The 18,487-nt window shown below is 47.2% G+C and overlaps 1 protein-coding gene across 4 annotated transcripts in view; it reads left to right on the forward strand.

Annotated features, from left to right (window-relative positions):
• Positions 1–6,503: 6,503 nt before the first annotated feature.
• Positions 6,504–18,487, forward strand: part of LOC142291162 (CD99 antigen-like protein 2) — a 102,332-nt gene continuing 90,348 nt past the window's right edge. For 3 of the 4 annotated variants that reach the window (XM_075335469.1, XM_075335470.1, XM_075335471.1), the window contains exon 1: positions 6,504–6,715. In XM_075335469.1, the coding sequence (XP_075191584.1) occupies positions 6,664–6,715 (52 nt within the window). In that variant the 5' untranslated portion in view covers positions 6,504–6,663. The remainder of the gene's footprint in view (positions 6,716–18,487) is intronic. The other variant, XM_075335472.1, reaches the window with a different exon arrangement.

Raw genomic sequence — 18,487 nt, forward strand, 5'->3', positions numbered from 1 at the left:
TGGTACATCTCCAGCCATCATTGAAAGTTCGTCAGTGATCCTGAGACCACACTTGGTGCCCTCATCGGAAAGGCATTTGCACAGGCATCATTCAGAAGCTGAATGCTTTTGTGACACCCTGGCCGGGCCAGGTAATCACAGATAGGCCCCTGCACTACACCTTTCCCTCACAGGTGACATCAGCCAACCTTTAAAACCCTAGTCACCTCCTCAGGGCTAGATGGACACACCATGGGCGGAACCAGGCGGTTGGAAGACGCCCACGAAGAAGTCTAGACAACCCGGGGCAGGGAAAGTAAACAGTACAGTGTTAGAGTTCAAGTTGGAGAGGAGTGTGGGCTGGAGCTGTGTCCAGCTCCAGCAGAGGCGAATACCCCAAATTGAACGGCGTCAGGGTAGGAGCCCTGGTGCCAGTGGCTAGGAGGCAGACGGCGGTCTCCGTCTGCAGGAGCCGGGAAGACGGCTCGGTGGAACCGAGGTGGACTGGGACAGGGTAGTGGCCCACCAGTACCGACCCGGGGAACCGACTCGGAAACCGGAGCACACAGGGGGGTACTCTGACCCTAAAGCCGGGACCAAAAGTGACTGGAACCAGCTAATTTACCGATTGAGGCCAGGACTAGAGGTCCTGTCCCACCCAAAGTCCCTATTAGAAGACAACAGCCCACCGAGGGGGATAGAAGGCCACCGCCAGGGCTCAGAGATTCCACAGGCCAGCGTCTGCGGACAAGGGCTCCTAGGCCACATCCAGCCGGGAGCGGACTCCTGAAGTTGCAAGCACAGGCAGTCCACCATCTTACAAAGGTGCAGGAGAAAGACAGAGACCACCAGCCTGGTGGGGGACCAGAACGCAGCCAGCTGCGGGCACCGACCACCATCACCTTGGTTTACCAGAGACTCGTGTGTTTCCTTCAATAGTGAGTACACCAGCACCCTGTAGTCGCCCATCTCCCTGCACCAAAAACCCAACGGGTCCCGGGGCCACCATCCCTGCCCACGGAGGGGTTAACAACTTGCTGCACAACATCTCCCCCAAGTGCCCCGTAACTACAGCGGTGGTGTCCAACCTCACCACATACCGTGGATGGCGTCACAAACTTAATACGGCTCAGCCCATACATATACGTCCTACATCCACCACCATAAGGCTAGTTTCACACTTGCGTTCAGCGCCTTCCGTCACTATGGAGAATAGCGCAGTCCGTTAACGGACCGCGCTATTCTCCATAGAGTTGTATGGACGACGCACTGTAACGCAAGTGTCTGCGTTGCATCCGCTGGACGACGCAGCGGCGTTATTTTGACGCTGCGTCTAGCGGATTGAACGCAGCATGTAACGTTTTTTTGAGCGTTAAAATAGCGCACCATGACGGATTCCGTTGGAATCCGCCACGGTGTCTAATGATTGTCTATGGTGGCGGTTTCCGCCGCTATGCGCTAAGCAGCGGAATCCGCTGACGTATTTCATCACGTTCTACTGCACATGCTCAGCATGTCCAGCAGAACGATCGAAATCGTTTAAAATCACTCCTGGTCTCTGTCCCCCCTCTCCCCTCCTCTCTCATACTCACCGATCACCGGCGCGGCGCTGCACGGCGTCCACACTGCTGCGGCGGCTTTTCCTCTTTTGAAAAAGCCGGCCGCCCATTATTCAATCTCGTATTCCCTGCTTTCCCCGCCCACCGGCGCCTATGATTGGTTGCAGCCAGACCCGCCCCCACGCTGACTGACAGCTGTCTCACTGCAACCAATCACAGCCGCCGGTGGGCGGGTCTATACTGTGCAGTGAAATAAATAAATAATTAAAAAAAACGGCTTGCGGTCCCCCCCAATTTTAATACCAGCCAGATAAAGCCATACGGCTGAAGGCTGGTATTCTCAGGCTGGGGAGCCCCACATTATGGGGAGCCCCCCAGCCTAACAATATCAGCCAGCAGCCGCCCAGAATAGTCGCATCCATTAGATGCGACAGTTCTGGGACTGTACCCGGCTCTTCCCGATTTGCCCTGGTGCGTTGGCAAATCGGGGTAATAAGGAGTTATTGGCAGCCCATAGCTGCCAATAAGTCCTAGATTAATCATGTCAGGCGTCTCCACGAGATACCCTCCATGATTAATCTGTAAGTTAAAGAAAATAAACACACACACCCGAAAAAATCCTTTATTTGAAATAAAAGACAAAAAAACCACCCTCTTTTACCACTTTATTAAAATCCCCAAATACCCCTCCAGGTCCGACGTAATCCAGAGGTCCCGCAACACATCCAGCTCTGCTACATGAAGCTGACAGGAGCGGCAGTAGAACGCCGCTCCTGTGAGCTCCACGCAGCAGCTGAAGTGAATGGCGCTGTCAGCGGGGACGTCACTGAGGTAATGCCGGTGTGTGTGCGGTGATGATGGGTGCGGTAGTGTCGGGATGTGTGCAGGAATGATGAGGGCTGTAGTGTCGGGCTGTGTGCGGGGATGTGTGCGGGGATGTCGGGCTGTGTGCAGGGATGTCGGGCTGTGTGCGGGGATGTCGGTCTATGTGCGGGGATGTCGGGCTGTGTGCGGGGATGTCGGGCTGTGTGCGGGGATGTGTGCGGGGATGTCGGGCTGTGTGCGGGGATGTGTGCGGGGATGTCGGGCTGTGTGCGGGAATGTGTGCGGGGATGTCGGGCTGTGTGCGGGGATGTCGGGCTGTGTGCGGGGATGTCGGGCTGTGTGCGGGGATGTGTGCGGGGATGTAGGGCTGTGTGCGGGGATGTCGGGCTGTGTGCGGGGATGTGTGCGGGGATGTGTGCGGGGATGTCGGGCTGTGTGCGGGGATGTCGGGCTGTGTGCGGGGATGTCGGGCTGTGTGCAGGGATGTCGGGCTGTGTGCGGGGATGTGTGCAGGGATGTCGGGCTGTGTGCGGGGATGTCGGGCTGTGTGCGGGGATGTCGGGCTGTGTGCGGGGATGTGTGCGGGGATGTCGGGCTGTGTGCGGGGATGTGTGCGGGGATGTCGGGCTGTGTGCGGGGATGTCGGGCTGTGTGCGGGGATGTCGGGCTGTGTGCGGGGATGTGTGCGGGGATGTCGGGCTGTGTGCGGGGATGTGTGCGGGGATGTCGGGCTGTGTGCGGGGATGTGTGCGGGGATGTCGGGCCGTGTGCAGGGATGTTGGGCTGTGTGCGGGGATGTCGGGCTGGGTGCGGGGATGTGTGCGGGGATGTCGGGCTGTGTGCGGGGATGTGTGCGGGGATGTGTGCGGGGATGTCGGGCTGTGTGCGGGGATGTGTGCGGGGATATCGGGCTGTGTGCGGGGATGTGTGCGGGGATGTCGGGCTGTGTGCGGGGATGTGTGCGGGGATGTCGGGCTGTGTGCGGGGATGTCGGGCTGTGTGCGGGGATGTGTGCGGGGATGTCGGACTGTGTGCGGGGATGTCGGGCTGTGTGCGGGGATGTCGGGCTGTGTGCGGGGATGTCGGGCTGTGTGCGGGGATGTCGGGCTGTGTGCGGGGATGTCGGGCTGTGTGCGGTGATGTCGGGCTGTGTGCGGGGATGTCGGGCTGTGCGCGGGGATGATGGGTGCTCTCTTTCTCTCGGCCCAAAGAAAACTTAACGCAATGCGTTATTTCACTGGAATCCGTGGCCTTTATTATCACACTTTTTGCAAGGCATCCGTCACATGCGTTACACAACGCAACGTGACGGATGCCGTTCAACACAAGTGTGAAACTAGCCTAAGCCATTTTATTTTTATTGGAGTGACCGCGTGACCCCCGGGTCCGGAGACCCTCGAGCCACCCACAGAAGGTCCGGATCCGAGCAGCTCGGCTGCTGCGAGCAGGGCGGTACACTTTGTCCTTTGTATGATTTCATTATTTACACACAATAAGGTACACCATAAAGACAGGGAATAAATAGAAGATCCAAAGGTTGGCAAACTCCCACTCTTACTAATGAGCCACTACGATGGCTGCTCATTAGTGATGAACGATTACTAAGATGCTCAGGTGCTCGGTACTCAAATCGAGCAGGTTGGACGCTCAGACAGGCTAAAGTCTAGTACCAAGTATAATGGAAATCTCAAGCATTTTTCCATAAGAGTCTTCCCATTGACTTCCGTTATACTCAGTACTAGAGTTGAGCCCGTCTGAGCGTCTGACCTGCTCGTTTCGAGTACCGAGCACCCAAGCATCTTAGTGCTTACTCATCACTACTGGTCATGTAATCATCTTAAAGGGGTTCTCTGGACTCAGGCTATAATCTTTACACACTTTTATGTGACGCAGACTTGTGAATTCTCACATTGAGCACACTGTAAGGATTCTCCGGTCCTGGGAGCAGATGGTCATGTGACTACCAGTATGCCACAGTCTGACTAGACTGTATCTGGCGTTGCATAATGCACTTGTATTGAGAGAGGTCTGCCCATCTAGTCGGCATGTGCCTGCATTTATGCAAATCCCATACTTCAGTCACGTGCCCGTGCTGGAGAATCCTCACAGAGTGCAGATGCAGGGACCATGATTCCAGAGATGTATCATTTAGTTTACTAAATATAGTAGAAGGCCAGCTCCCACTCTAGAATGCTGTGGAGAGGAGTCACCAGATCCGCACGGATAATACCCTGGCTTGGGCTTCAGAAGAAACCGTGAAAGGATTTCTTCCATGAATAAGATTCTACATTTATTGAAACATGTCGGATACGCCCCCTGAGGGGTCTGTTTGGTGTCAGTGCCGCTGTACATATTATTTCAATGGTTTCTAATAAAGCATGAAGATTTTATCCCTGCCCTCTCCGCTGGAATCTTTTCACTGTTTCTTCTTTCATTTAATTTACTAGGTGAAGCAATTATAATAAAATTCCTGTTTTATCTGCAGTTCTCTGAATGCTGAGCTCTATATAACCCCATCCCCACCACTGATAGGCAGCTTTCTGTGTACACTGTGCATGAGCAGCATCCTGCTAATCAGTGGTGGGTGCGGGGTTATATGAGCAGGAGGACTACATGGTATGAGACCCAGTAAGTGACATATCACTAGAATCAGGTTCTCTTCCTCATGGTGTCCTCAGATTATAAAGCAAAAATATGCTGACAGATTCCCCTTAATGTGATATTATGTTAAGGTAGTTGGAACTTTATGGCTAGAAACCTTTTTTTATATTTTTTTTGCATATTCTGGTAACATAACTATAATAATTTTTATTTTAAGTTTATTACAAAACTAAAAAAATAATAAAGCGGAGGATGAAAAGCACAAATAGGGTCTTACCAGGTATTATAGGAACATAAAGTAACCCTCACCTATTGGGGTTGTGAGAGTCACAACCCCTATGCAAACCTGAGATAATGGCGGCTACCACAGCCCCAATTGGGTTAAACTTTAATGCTGGAGGGAGAACGGGTTTAATGCTGCCCTGCTGCCAAAAAAGACTTAATTTAATTAAATTATTCTTTATTTTACAGGTCTACGTGTTTGGGAGCTCAAAGTGTCCTTCATCAGGACAAAGGAAAAAAATCAACAATATGATAAAGATTCTGTGATATATATACCAGGATGGGGGACAAACATACCATAAAGGTACCGAGGATAGACATACATACCAGGATGGGTGACATATATACCATGATAAGGGACATATATATATATTATTATTATTATAGCGCCATTTATTCCATGGCGCTTTACAAGTGAAAGAGGGTATACATACAGCAATCATTAACAGTACAAAACAGACTGGTATAGGAGGAGAGAGGAGATTATATATATATATATATATATATATATATATATATATATATATCAGGATGAGAGACATATATACCAGGATAGGGGACATATATACCATGATGGGAGGAACATATATATACCAGGATGCGGGATATATATTAAGTTGGGGGACGTATATACCAGGATGGGGGACATACATACCATAAAGGTGCCCGGGATAGACATATATACCAGAATTTGGGAAATATATAAATGGATGGGGGACATATATAGCAGGATAGGGGATGTATATATTCAGATAAGGGACATATATACCAAGATGAGGGACATATAACAAGTGTGGGAAGATATATACCAAGATGAAGGACATATATACCAGATAGGTACCCAGGATAGTGACATTTTGGAAATATATGCCAGGATGGGGACACATTTACCAGGATTTGGGACATATTTTAGAGCACCATTAATTCCATTGTGCTGTACATTAGGCTACATCAGGATGGGCCCATAATGGTGGTCATATATACTAACTAGGATAGGGTACATATATACCGATATAGGAGGAGGGCAGGTGCAGATCTTGCACTGGGGCCCATTGGACTCTTGCTACGCCACAGGGTGAAAGCCCTCATTTTCATGAACCTTAATGCACAGTATTGGGGCCGCAGTCACACAGCTGTGAGGGCAGGGAGCGTCCTCCTCATACTGTGACTGCTCCTGCCAGGACACCAGGGACAGTAGTGAACGCTCCCCGCTCCTGTGTGTGCAGGATAGGCGCCACACCCAGCCGCTGGCAGTGCAGGCGGGCGCTCCACAGTGGAGGAGGAGCGGGGCTGGAAAGTTCAGAGCAGTCGGAGCTGTTTAGGTGGAAACTTTCCTGCGGCTCCTGCCCGGCACTGCGAGCACACGTGATCTCCGGGGTCCGACCTGCGACAGTGAGCGACCACCTTCACCAGCACCATGAGGCTGCCCGTGTGCTGCTGCCTGCTACTGCTTGTGGCTGCGACCAGAGGTAAGACCGGCAGCATATGCCACCCCGGCTGTGTCCGTGCAGCAGAGCCGCTATATATAGCTGTGTCCTCACCCTCCGTGCGTGCTGCCAGCTCTTTGTCTCTGTATAGGGTGGGCCCGGGGTCCTGTGCATGTTACAGCACTGCTACTTCTGTGTCACTGTATGAAGTGTGCCAGGTACCAGGAGGATGGTGTCAGTACCAGGAGGGGGATGATATTAGGGTTTGCCTCAGGTTTATTATATTGGAAAACTGAAGAACACTTTTGAAGCAATGTCTGTCCATTCTGGCTGCGCCCCCAATTCTGTATGAAGCAGAGCCCCCCATTATGTCACAGCGCTGTTCTCATGGGCGCCAGGCACTTATTGGGGTACACTAGGCCTTGTGGACATTATTGGCGTTGTAGAGAACACTTAATATTGAAATTAAAGCATTAAGAAGGAAAAGCCATGAGAATCTGGAGATCACGGGATCCATAGGAGATCACGGGATCCATAGGAGATCACGGGATCCATAGGAGATCACGGGATCCATAGGAGATCACGGGATCCATAGGAGATCACGGGATCCATAGGAGATCACGGGATCCATAGGAGATCACGGGATCCATAGACATTGATGCGCAAATGATGAAAAAAGTGTAAACAAAATTCACAAAATGGTTTTATTCAGTACTAATAGCGCCGGCTGCAGAAATCCCTGCCCGGGCAGGTAGAGCTGAGGGATCACTGTGCAGCCAGGTCCGTGGTCTCTGGCCATGGACAGGAGCTGCGGGAATTTCAGGACCTGGGTGTCTCAGTACAGAGTTGTGTGGGGTACGAGGGGTGCCACACCAGCACAGCAAATCTTAAGACAAGCCCAGAACTCTGAAAGGTCAGGAGATTCATGCAGCTACTATCCAGTGACCTCGTCATCTAAACTGAAACGCCTTAACTGCTTTTATAGAGTTTCTTAAGGGTTGTCTGAAGAATATCCTGCCACACTGAATGTACTTGGACACAAATAATCAAGATCCGTAGCTGGCAGCTTCTTTTGCTATTGCCGACCAATGACGTCTTAGGGTGGGTGCACACGATCAGTCCTTGACACAGCATGTCCTCTCCTTTGGGGCCGTGAGTGCTCTCCGCAGAAGACCGCAGCTGCCCGTACCCACCATCAGGATTCAAGGCGCTGCTCACTTAGTCTGTGTTCTCCCTGCCAAGAACACTCATGTCTCTGCAACATAAATTGACATGCTCAGAAAGCCGCCCCGCATGTAAGTTTACGCTGCGGAGAAAAGCAGCACAGTGGATATGGGTTTTCTTTAAATGGAAGGTGTCATCCAAAAAAAAATGGACGTCATTGGGGACGTTGGCAGCGGCGGGGGGAGGGGCGTCGGCTCTCACAAGGCCAAGCAGGTAATGGGGAAAGTACAGCACACCGCATAGTGTGTGTGTGTGTGTGTGTGTGTGTGCGTGCGCGCACGCTCCACCAGGGCTGTGGAGTCGGAGTCGGAGTCGGAGCTCATTTTGGTGGAGTCGGAGTCGGTATAAAATGCACCGACTCCGACTCCTAAAATATATAATAAATTGGGGACAGGAGTGCAATGCAGAATGTGCTGAATATTTTACTAAATAATAACATTTAGTATAATGCTTATATTTAAGTGAAACATTTATTGTAGTACAATGTGAACATCAGACATTTAATTGTTTTTATGATACAATAATCAAGATATTTGGATAGAACATAAAATATTTATTGGAATACAACTTTAGAACACAAAAAACTAATAAATTGTAAATATGTAATATATATATATATATATATATATATATATATATATATATATATATATATATATATATATATATATATATATACACACAGTGTATATACACACACAAGATATATATGTAATCTACTGTATATTACATAGTGTATTACATATTTACAATTTATTACAGTTTTTTGTGTTCTAAAGTTGTATTCCAATAAATATATTTTATGTTCTATCCAAATATCTTGATTATTGTATCATAAAAATTATTAAATGTCTGATGTTCACATACACATATTCATGTACTACAATAAATTTTTCACCTAACTATAAGCAATATATGTAGGAGTCGGAGTCGGAGCCGGAGTCGGAGTCGGTGCAAGAGAATTTGAGGAGTCGGAGTCGGAGTCGAAGGTTTGGCTTACCGACTCCACAGCCCTGCGCTCCACAAAAATGGCACCGATCTCCTCCCTGTGCTGCGATCTGGATAGCCCAGGGGGCACGTCTAGGTCACAGCAGGGACCTGTCCTATATTAAGTATAGCGTCTGAGTCCAACTATCAGAGTCTATGCCCTGGGTACTGCCATAAAAGAGGTAACTGTCGTTACAAACACCAAAACCATGATGGCAGCCCCCAGTGCTTCAGTAAAACTAGAATTGAATAAAATCTAAAAGCACAGTGAGTTTAATTTTGTATTAAAAATACTTGATTTCATAATTACTATTAATACAAAAATAAAAAACGCGACACCTTCCCTTTAAGTCCATTCCACTGTGCTTGTACTGTACAATGCAGCATTTTGGACGCAACGGAAACACGCTGCATCCAAAACACTGATCGTGGGCACATAGACTTAAATGTGCTCGATGGGAGACAACTGTGGAGACGCTGCTTGCACACGTTAAGCATTTGGTGAGTTTTTTTATCTCAGTATTTGTAATCCAAAACCAGGAGTGGGTAAAAATGCAGAAGTGGTGCTTGTGTTTCTATTATACTTCTCTAAATGTTCCACTCCTGGATTTGGATTACAAATACTGAGGTAAAAAATTCACCAAATACTCAACGTGTGCACATGGCCTAAAGGGACTCTGTCAGCACAGAATGACTGTTCACACAAAGTACAAGCGCTCTGTGCATCATGGTGCAGCCAATTGCCTTCCCACCTGCTTGCTTTCCTCAATCTCCACCTCCCCCCTAATCCTTGATTGACAGCTCTTGTTTCATAGTCAGAGAAGGGAGGAGATAGAAAACCAACACCAGCAAGTGGGAACCTGCACTGACTCTTTGGCTGTGCCATGATGCCTGAGCCCTGCACTTGGATTGAGCAGTCATTCCGTTGTGACAGTCCCTTTACGCACCACAGGCCGTTAACAGCATGAACAACATGTGGCCTATGTTGTGTTGAAAAATGGCTCCTGGGACACTGGCTGCAGTTCTGCTACCAAATCACTGTAATGTTGAGCTGTTCGAGTACCTGAAATGACTGGAGAGGTTCAACTACTGTATATTATGCCACCCAACACTGTTATCCTGGAAGTAGGTCTGGTGTGACATTCCCTCGTGAAGGCCTCTACATGACGTAATCCACGTGGCCTACAGCCTATTCTCTGGCTATTATGACATCTAAATCAAAACCAGGAGTCATTGCTGAAGAGGACAGACCTCTATTGCTGCGTTTCACTGTACAATGAATGATGGCTTTTTGGGAACCGTGGTTTGAGGTTATAATGAGGCCTTCACAAGGGAGCGTCTTACCGGTCCTACTTCTGGGATTATCGTGTGGGGTGATATAATATATGAAGGTGGGGTGATATGCGATAGCCAGACACCTCTGGTCTTTACTCCAGGTACACGTGTACCTCAACATTCCACAGATTCGGTGGTAGACCCAGTGGTATGGTCATGTCTCCAGTGTCCCAGGAGCTGACATCTCTGGCCCACATCTTTCTCGTGCCCCTGTGAGCAGCAATCATCCTGATACCTATAAACTGAGGATGAAAATCCTAACCATGCTTATAATGTATCTCGTGGATGTGTATAACACTGCAGACTCATTTTAATTTTTTTTTTCGTCAAGGTTAGATCAGCTTTTCATGCTCTTGAGCATTTCTATCCGCTCTGTATATATGTTATTACAATCTACATATATAAAGCAGAAAATCTGTGTGTAGCAGTTTTCTTCACCCGATTGAGTAAAGTTTTGTGCAAAGTCTCTAAAACACCAAACTAAAAATACTGCGAACATTAAACCTCCAAGCCCCTCACCCCCAATTTCATGAGATTTGGCCCCCTGAATTTAGGCTCTAGAGAAATAAAGGAGAAAACGGGAGTCTGTTGAATGCAAAAACACATTTTTTTGCCCAAAGCTTCTTAAGGAATAAGGCCTAGCTCACATGGCGAGTACAATCAGTCGAATGGAATGCCACTCGGACAAATGTTACTCTATGGGGCCGTACCAATCTGCGATATTTATTTATTTTTCCCCCCCCCCCTCTCTCAGCCCAAATCAGACCAAAAAAAACAATCGCTGCATGTGTCAGTGAGTCTCGGATCACTCGTACCCATACAAGTCTATGGGTGCGAGTGAAACATTGGACTGCACTGATGACATCCAAGTGCAGTGATTCATCCCTCCCTCTCCGACGCAGCTGTGTTGTGATCGTAAGATCAGATCAGTTCCATGACACTCAGCTTAGGGTACCTTCACACTTTAGCGATGCAGCAGCGATCCGCCAGCGATCTGACCTGGTCAGGATTGCTGCTGCATCGCTACATGGTCGCTGGTGAGCTGTCAAACAGGCAGATCTCACCAGTGACCAGCCCCCAGCCAGCAGCGACGTGCAAGCGACGCTGCGCTTGCACGGAGCCGGCGTCTGGAAGCTGCAGACACTGGTAACTAAGGTAAACATCGGATATGGTTACCCGATGTTTACCTTAGTTACCAGCTCACACCGCTTAACTTAGCGTGTGCAGGGAGCAGGAGCCGGCACTGGCAGCGTGAGAGCGGCGGAGGCTGGTAACGAAGGTAAATATCGGGTAACCACCTTGGTTACCCGATGTTTACCTTGGTTACAGCTTACCGCAGGCTGTCAGACGCCGGCTCCTGCTCCCTTCACATTCAGGATTGTTGGTCTCTCGCTGTCACACACAGCGATGTGTGCTTATCAGCGGGAGAGCAACAATAAAAAAACGAACCAGGGCTGTGTGTAACGAGCAGCGATCTCACAGCAGGGGCCAGATCGCTGCTCAGTGTCACACACAGCGAGATCGCTAATGAGGTCACAAAAACCGTGACTCAGCAGCGATCTCAGTAGCGATCTCGCTGTGTGTGAAGCACCCCTTACACTCATAGCAGAGCCTGAGCCGTAGGTCATTAGCATTTCGCATCCGAAGCTCTCAGGCCCTGTGCGCACGTTGCGGATTTACCCGGGGATTTGGCGTGGAATTGCTGCAGAAACTGTGTTTAACATTGCTGCAGTCATTCCCCAGCAAATCCTATGGTTTTAAAAAATGCTGTGCGCACACTGCCTTTTTTTTTTATACCCACGGATTTTCTGCTGCGGAATTAATGAGTATGTCACTTCTTTTCCGCAGGTATGGATTTTTGCCATAGCTAATGGTAAAAACAGCGGGGACCAACTTGCTGCAAATTGCGGTAAAACCGCGGGTGTGGTTTTACTGTGGGTGCAGGATTTTCATAGGGTCTGTTTTTTTTCTCAAGAAAAATGCACTTAGCCTTACATTGGATTCTATATGCTTCTGCTGTCCTGGCCTTAAAGTGACAGTGCCCAAGAGTCACTCTTAAAAGGGCAGCAACCATATAGTTGGTAAGGTAGGGCAACCTAATAACTCATTCTAAAGTCTTTAACTATAGCAATATTAACAGCCAGTGCACATATACATGAGGCCTCATTTATGAGAATTGCCTCACTGTAAGATCATTCTGGTTGGCTTTGACCACTGCAGAAGTCGAAGGGGCTTCGTTTATAAGAATTGCCTCACAGTAAGGCTATGTGCGCACGTTGCGTACAGTCACTGCAGAAATTTCTGCAGCGATCTGAAGAGCACATGTGCGCTTCAAATCGCTGCAGAAAATGTCCGTAGTGACAAAAAAAAAGCCGATTCCATGCGCTCTGCCTGCAGCTCCTCCCATAGACAGAGCAGGGGCTGCCGGCAAAGCGCACGGAAGAAGTGACATGTCACTTCTTAGACCGCGTGCTCCGGGCAGCAGCCGAAGCGCTGCGCTCTAAGACGCCACGTGCGCACGGCCCCTGCACAATCTCCATAGACTGTGCAGGGGACGCAGGACGCAAGCACTGTTTATCTTAAAATGACCATCTGTTGGGCAAGTTAATCCAAAAACAAAGTAAGCAAAAAAATTGTCTCAGCTGAGATGTGTGAACACACGTGCCGGCTTGAAAAGAAACGAGAGTAAATTTTAACGTTTAATAACAATTTGTTGAATAAGTAGTAGTTGTTCATCTCAGTGTTAGGACAAATCTGTAAAATAAACAACTGTTAACATCGAACTAACATAAAAAAAAAGAGTTGAAAACAGCAACATTTAAGCACTGAAGTTGTGAACTTCAGGGTGAAGCTGAAAATGTAACCTTAGCAAACCAAAAAATTACCTTATCATTTTCCGACAGTGAAGCTGCGGGTATTTTGTTAGTATTTAATCTGAGTTAACAAAATAGCTTCCAAAACCTTGTGCCAACCAACATGAATGTGTACGTTGTGTGTATTTTGGTGCTATTTTGTGACCCTGTGGCCGGCGGGCTAGCCTCTAGGCGCGGCTCTCTGTATAAGAAGCTTTAGGTCAGTGTGTTTTTGACCATCCCTGGAGAACCACTGGTGGGAAACCCCCCCCCAGTATAGAAATAACCACATTAATCAGATTTGTTTGTGAATCTCTGCGGAATTTTATTTAATTCTGGAAACATTGATGTCCCAGGTCCTAAACTTGTTCCCAGATTTCATGTATATTAAACCATATCTGTTACTTCCGTCCATCTTTGTCCTGGATTCACCTTATATATAACATTAACCAATGAATACAGACATATCTATCTGTATTAGCTCTGCTGCATGTCAGTGTGATCCTGTGAAGGAGACCTGCGAGAGGCTGTAAGGCCAGTCTTCCTTTACATATAATTTTGCCCTTCCCCCTCCCCCAGTCTCTGTTTCTTGTTACTGACAATACAAACATGCCTGGCGTGGTTCCCATGCCTCTGTGAAATCGCACACCTCGGATGCAGAATTTATTCTTGGTGATCCCAAGACAGATGAGCAGAAGTTTACAGAAGACCATCGTCTTGGACAGGATGTAGGAGTTTTCTAGGCCCATTGTTTCCCCCATATTAAAGTTTATTGACCTGAACTCTCATGGTCATGGGTCACTGTGTGTGTGTGTGTGTGTGTGTGTGTGTGTGTGTGTGTTAAAGGGATAGCTGGATTAGATACTAAACCACCAGCACAACATTACATTTACCTTTAGGCCGGAGTCACACTTGTGAGTGTCTCGCATGTAACTCACGCGAGTCTCTCATTGAATCACCCGGCATGGCCGCACACTATGCCTACAGGAGCGTCTGAGCTGCATAGAGATACATGCAACCGACCCGCTCCTGTCAGGGGAGTGTGCAGCCAAGCCAGGTTCTAGCATGAGAGACTCGCGCGAGGCACTAGCAAGTGTGATTCTGGCCTTATACAGTGGTACTTGCATGATTTTGGCTTTTAACCTCTGTATTGTAGTTACCCCAAACTAGCCATCTGGATGGAGTTGTGCCTCGCAGTCCCTACTGTAATCCTGACTATTATTATGAATGATGTGTTAAGGAGGGTTGAATATGCTGCAATCACTACCAAAATCTCGCGCATGCTCTGCTCGTGCCTGCGTCCTGGTCATATGCTTTGTAGGTGCACATGCATCGGGACAGAGTGCAGGTACACTCGGCTCACTGCTCCCAACCAGTAAGCAGGCTTCAGCAGTGTGGGAAGTATTTCTGTGGGCATCAGACCCTCTCTGGCATGGCAACAGCACCTCAGTGGGCATGATTCCGCATTATGTGCTTTTAGCCGTCTCCTAGTGCATGCGCAGTGTACAGATATGGTACATGATAGGGACTCTGAAATCGACCAGCATGCCCAGGATTTTCTAGAGCTTGGCTTTCTCTTCAGGTTTTTAGTCCACCTCTGCTCTACTTAATATAGTTGATAACAGAGAGTAGACGAAGAAAGGGTACTTACTTAATTCCGCGCCAAGGACTCGATGGATTCAGAAGCAGATTAATGCATCTTTTAGTAACATGCACAGGTCAACGCATTTCAGGAGTCACAGCTCCTTTCATCAGGACAACAGGCAAGGAACATCAAATCTTTGATTATCTACTTAATACAGTGTTACAGAGCCCTGTTCTCGGGGTTGTAGAGCATATTTTGGTACCGCCCCTCCTCAGCCAGTCTGAGAATGTGGCTCTTAAGACCTTGGGATCAGGACTCTGCCACCCAGTCTTGAATGTAGGGAAGGTGGCCTCGCTCATCATACACTCTGCTCTTTATGGGACTACCGGATAAACCTGAGCTTTGTGCTTGGCTATTTCTGGCAGTCCCATTGGCAATAATGGAGCACAGACTAAATGTCACGCTGTACAAAGGCTAGTAAGACGCAGTACAGCGTAATCCCCACTAGGTGGCAGCAGAGTAGTCAAGGAGAGACACACTGTAACGGAAAGGCAGCTGAAGTCATACACACGCGCTGGCATTGAGGTCCTACGCAGGCGCACAACAATACTTTGATCTGCCCTGAGCAGGGCAGATCAAAGTGCGCCTGTGCAGGACCTCAATGCTGGCCTGTGTGTATGACATAGACGCATCATGCCACCGCAGCTTTAGAATAAGGAAGACCAAAATGGCCAAAAGGGGAGGCACCGGTCCCGGAGAACGGCGCCACCCATCCGACTGTTGTGCACCAGAGCGACCTTCTAGGTGAGTATTATAAAGTGCTTTATATGTTCTACACAGCGGCCTGGGCTCTTATATACAGCATGTTAGAATGCTGTATATAAGAGCCCAATGGTGGTGGTTACAGCTTATAGGCCGAAAAAGTGGGGACAGCTTCCCTTTAAAGACACTTCTGCATCACTACTATGAATCCCAGGTTGGTCAGTCCAGTCTTATTTCTTAGTACCCAAATTCCTCCCTTAAAAGCCAGATATTGCAAATTGGTGACTGTTGCATTCAAATTGCCTTGCCACCATGGAAGACTGATCCATCCCACTATGGAAATGGGTACTGTAGTATTCTATAGACGAACACTTCGAGTGTCTTTATCAGCAAGATGATCAGAACAACTTTTCTACTTTAAGATTTCCTCCATCGATACCGGGACATCCAGATAAGGGATACTGGTGGCTGTAACCGAAGAATGTGTACAGATCCAGCAATCTGTGTGTTGAAAATGTTATGGTGCATCAGAAATTCATTCGCCACAGGTTCCTCCTGATGTAGACTTGTCCATCCAACGACCAGAGAGGCAAACATCAAACACAGGAATTTCTCCATCTCATCACTATCGAGCTCTTCCCAGTAACCGATACCATGGATTCCGCTTATTTACCACACCTTCTGCAAATAAAGATGCACTATTATTCTCGTAAATAACATTTTTCTTGTGGGACATATTCCCACTTCTCCACTCCTGGTCTCATTATCAGGAGAGTACGATCTTTTCCGACCGCTATTACCTCTGTCTCTAAGGGCGGTCCTTGGAGGTTTTGAATCCATATTTTTGCTCCTACATTTGTAATATTAGAGGATCCAAAACCTTTAGTACCCCGTATTGTTAATTCTGCTGGGTCAGTTCCTTCTCTTATCTCAGACAAGTTTATTGGAATTATCAACATCTGAGCCACCTTCTGGTGTTTCACCAAGATCAAAGGTTCATTTCCCAAATTTAACATCAGTACCTTGATTTCTCCCTGATAATCTGCATCTATTACCCCTCCCACCACTATGGCTCCTTTTAACACTAAACTAGAACAAGTGGCTATTTGACCATAATGATCCTTTGGTATCTGGCAACCCAATCCTGTTGAAATTGGTTTTACCTTACCTGGGGGTACCACGACAGTTTCCAATGTACTGAGGTCTAAACCTGCTGAATAAGGTGTCGCTCTTTCTGGTGTGCCCAAACAGCTGTACCTTGCCTTGTCAACTGTTGGACTGATTTGTCTGATGGCTGCTGCTTTATCTGCTTCTGAATTAAACAAACGTTCAAGTGAGTTAGTAGGGACATGAGCATCGACATGAAATACAGTGGTCTTGGTAGATTGAATAATCCCTTCAATGTCTTGCCACACTTCCCTGACCATCTCAAACACATTTTGCTGTTCCTCTCCCCAGTGGAACTCCTATTTTTTCCTCGTTACTTTGTACAAATGAGCCAACATTTGTCCCAAATGAGGGATATGTTGTCTCCAAAAATCAAACAATCCAATATAAGACTGAGTCTCCTGTTTGGATTTAGGGACCGGAAAATTAATAATTTTCTGTCTGGCATTGGGCAAGATCTCTCTGTGCCTCTTGTTCCACTGAATCTCTAGAAATGTTACCACCTGAGATGGTCCTTGAACCTTGGCATCACTGATTTCCCATCCTTTACTCCACATATGAGCAATTTTTACGGCAGCTTTTTCTGCCACATTCTGATAATGTTCCAATTTATCCTTCAACAGTCTGGTATTACATTCCATAACTGTTTTCAGGCCACCTAATTCTATCATCTTTTGTTCCATCTGGGAACTTTTCTTCTGCATCTTTAGATTACGCTCATGCATTACACTATATGCACTTGCCAAAATCCAGATGTGCCGTGCTAAAGACACTACATCACCTGCTTTCACAGGGACACCACTGAGTACACTCACAACATCAGTAGCTTCACTACCCTTAAGCTTATCCTGCCATTGTTTGTGCCGTGCTAAAGACACTACATCACCTGCTTTCACAGGGATACTACCGAATACATTCACAACATCAGTAGGTACACAACCCTTAAGCTTATTCTGCCATTGTTCTGCCAATCCACAATTGACCAATTCATGTGCTATAAGATTGTAGGGAGCCTCAATCCAGCTCGGGATCTCCACAACAACCTCCTTAACATTATCCTTACGTTTTCTGAACATTTTGACACTATGCAAAAAGATTGAAAAATATATCTGGAAATTTGCCAAATATATGTTTTTAATTTCTAAATTACAAAAATTAGTTTAATTACTTCTTATAGAAGTAATCCTGCCGACTACGCCAATTTATGTCTTGCTAAATTCTACTAAAAAGGGGGCTGAAAGCCCGTACTTACGAAGCGCTCACTGATATCCTAATCAGGCACGAATACTAATATTCTTTATAGCAAGATACTATTTATTTTAATAGCACATGAATAGTTAATGGTACATAGGCATTTAGAATCTTATACAATAACAGAAATATGCATCAACATTACCGTTTGTTGTAGCAATCCTTTCACATCGGAGGGAACTCGAGTTAATGATAAAGGAATAAACATCATGGCATCTTGCATCACAGGAACAGTGCGTACACTTCAATGTCCTGGAAGGTTTCCCTTACATTAAGCGAGTCCGGTGTATTTTTATACGAAAACTTTGTAGGTTGTGTTTTAAATGGTCACCAGCATGTGACAGCTGAGTCATGTTCATGTAACTTGACCACAAACTGCTGTGGGCACCAGCAGCTTCCTGCACATTTCCTGCACATTTAGCCAGTTGTCAACTGGCCGACCACAGTTTGACCATAGTGTTAGTGAAATATTGCAATGAGCCGTAAATTTCATATGCAAGCTTCCTTAAACCTGTCTTTAAGCCAACCACAAGTTTCCGGTAAGTGGAACTGTAAATGTGACTTCCTCATTATCTTGAAACTGCTTCAAAAACCTGTTTGACATGTATTCTTTGGTCATCATATTGGCCATCCAAAGGACATCTCTTTGAT

Source organism: Anomaloglossus baeobatrachus, chromosome 2, assembly GCF_048569485.1.
Source record: "Anomaloglossus baeobatrachus isolate aAnoBae1 chromosome 2, aAnoBae1.hap1, whole genome shotgun sequence".
NCBI classification, from domain to species: Eukaryota; Metazoa; Chordata; class Amphibia; order Anura; family Aromobatidae; genus Anomaloglossus; species Anomaloglossus baeobatrachus.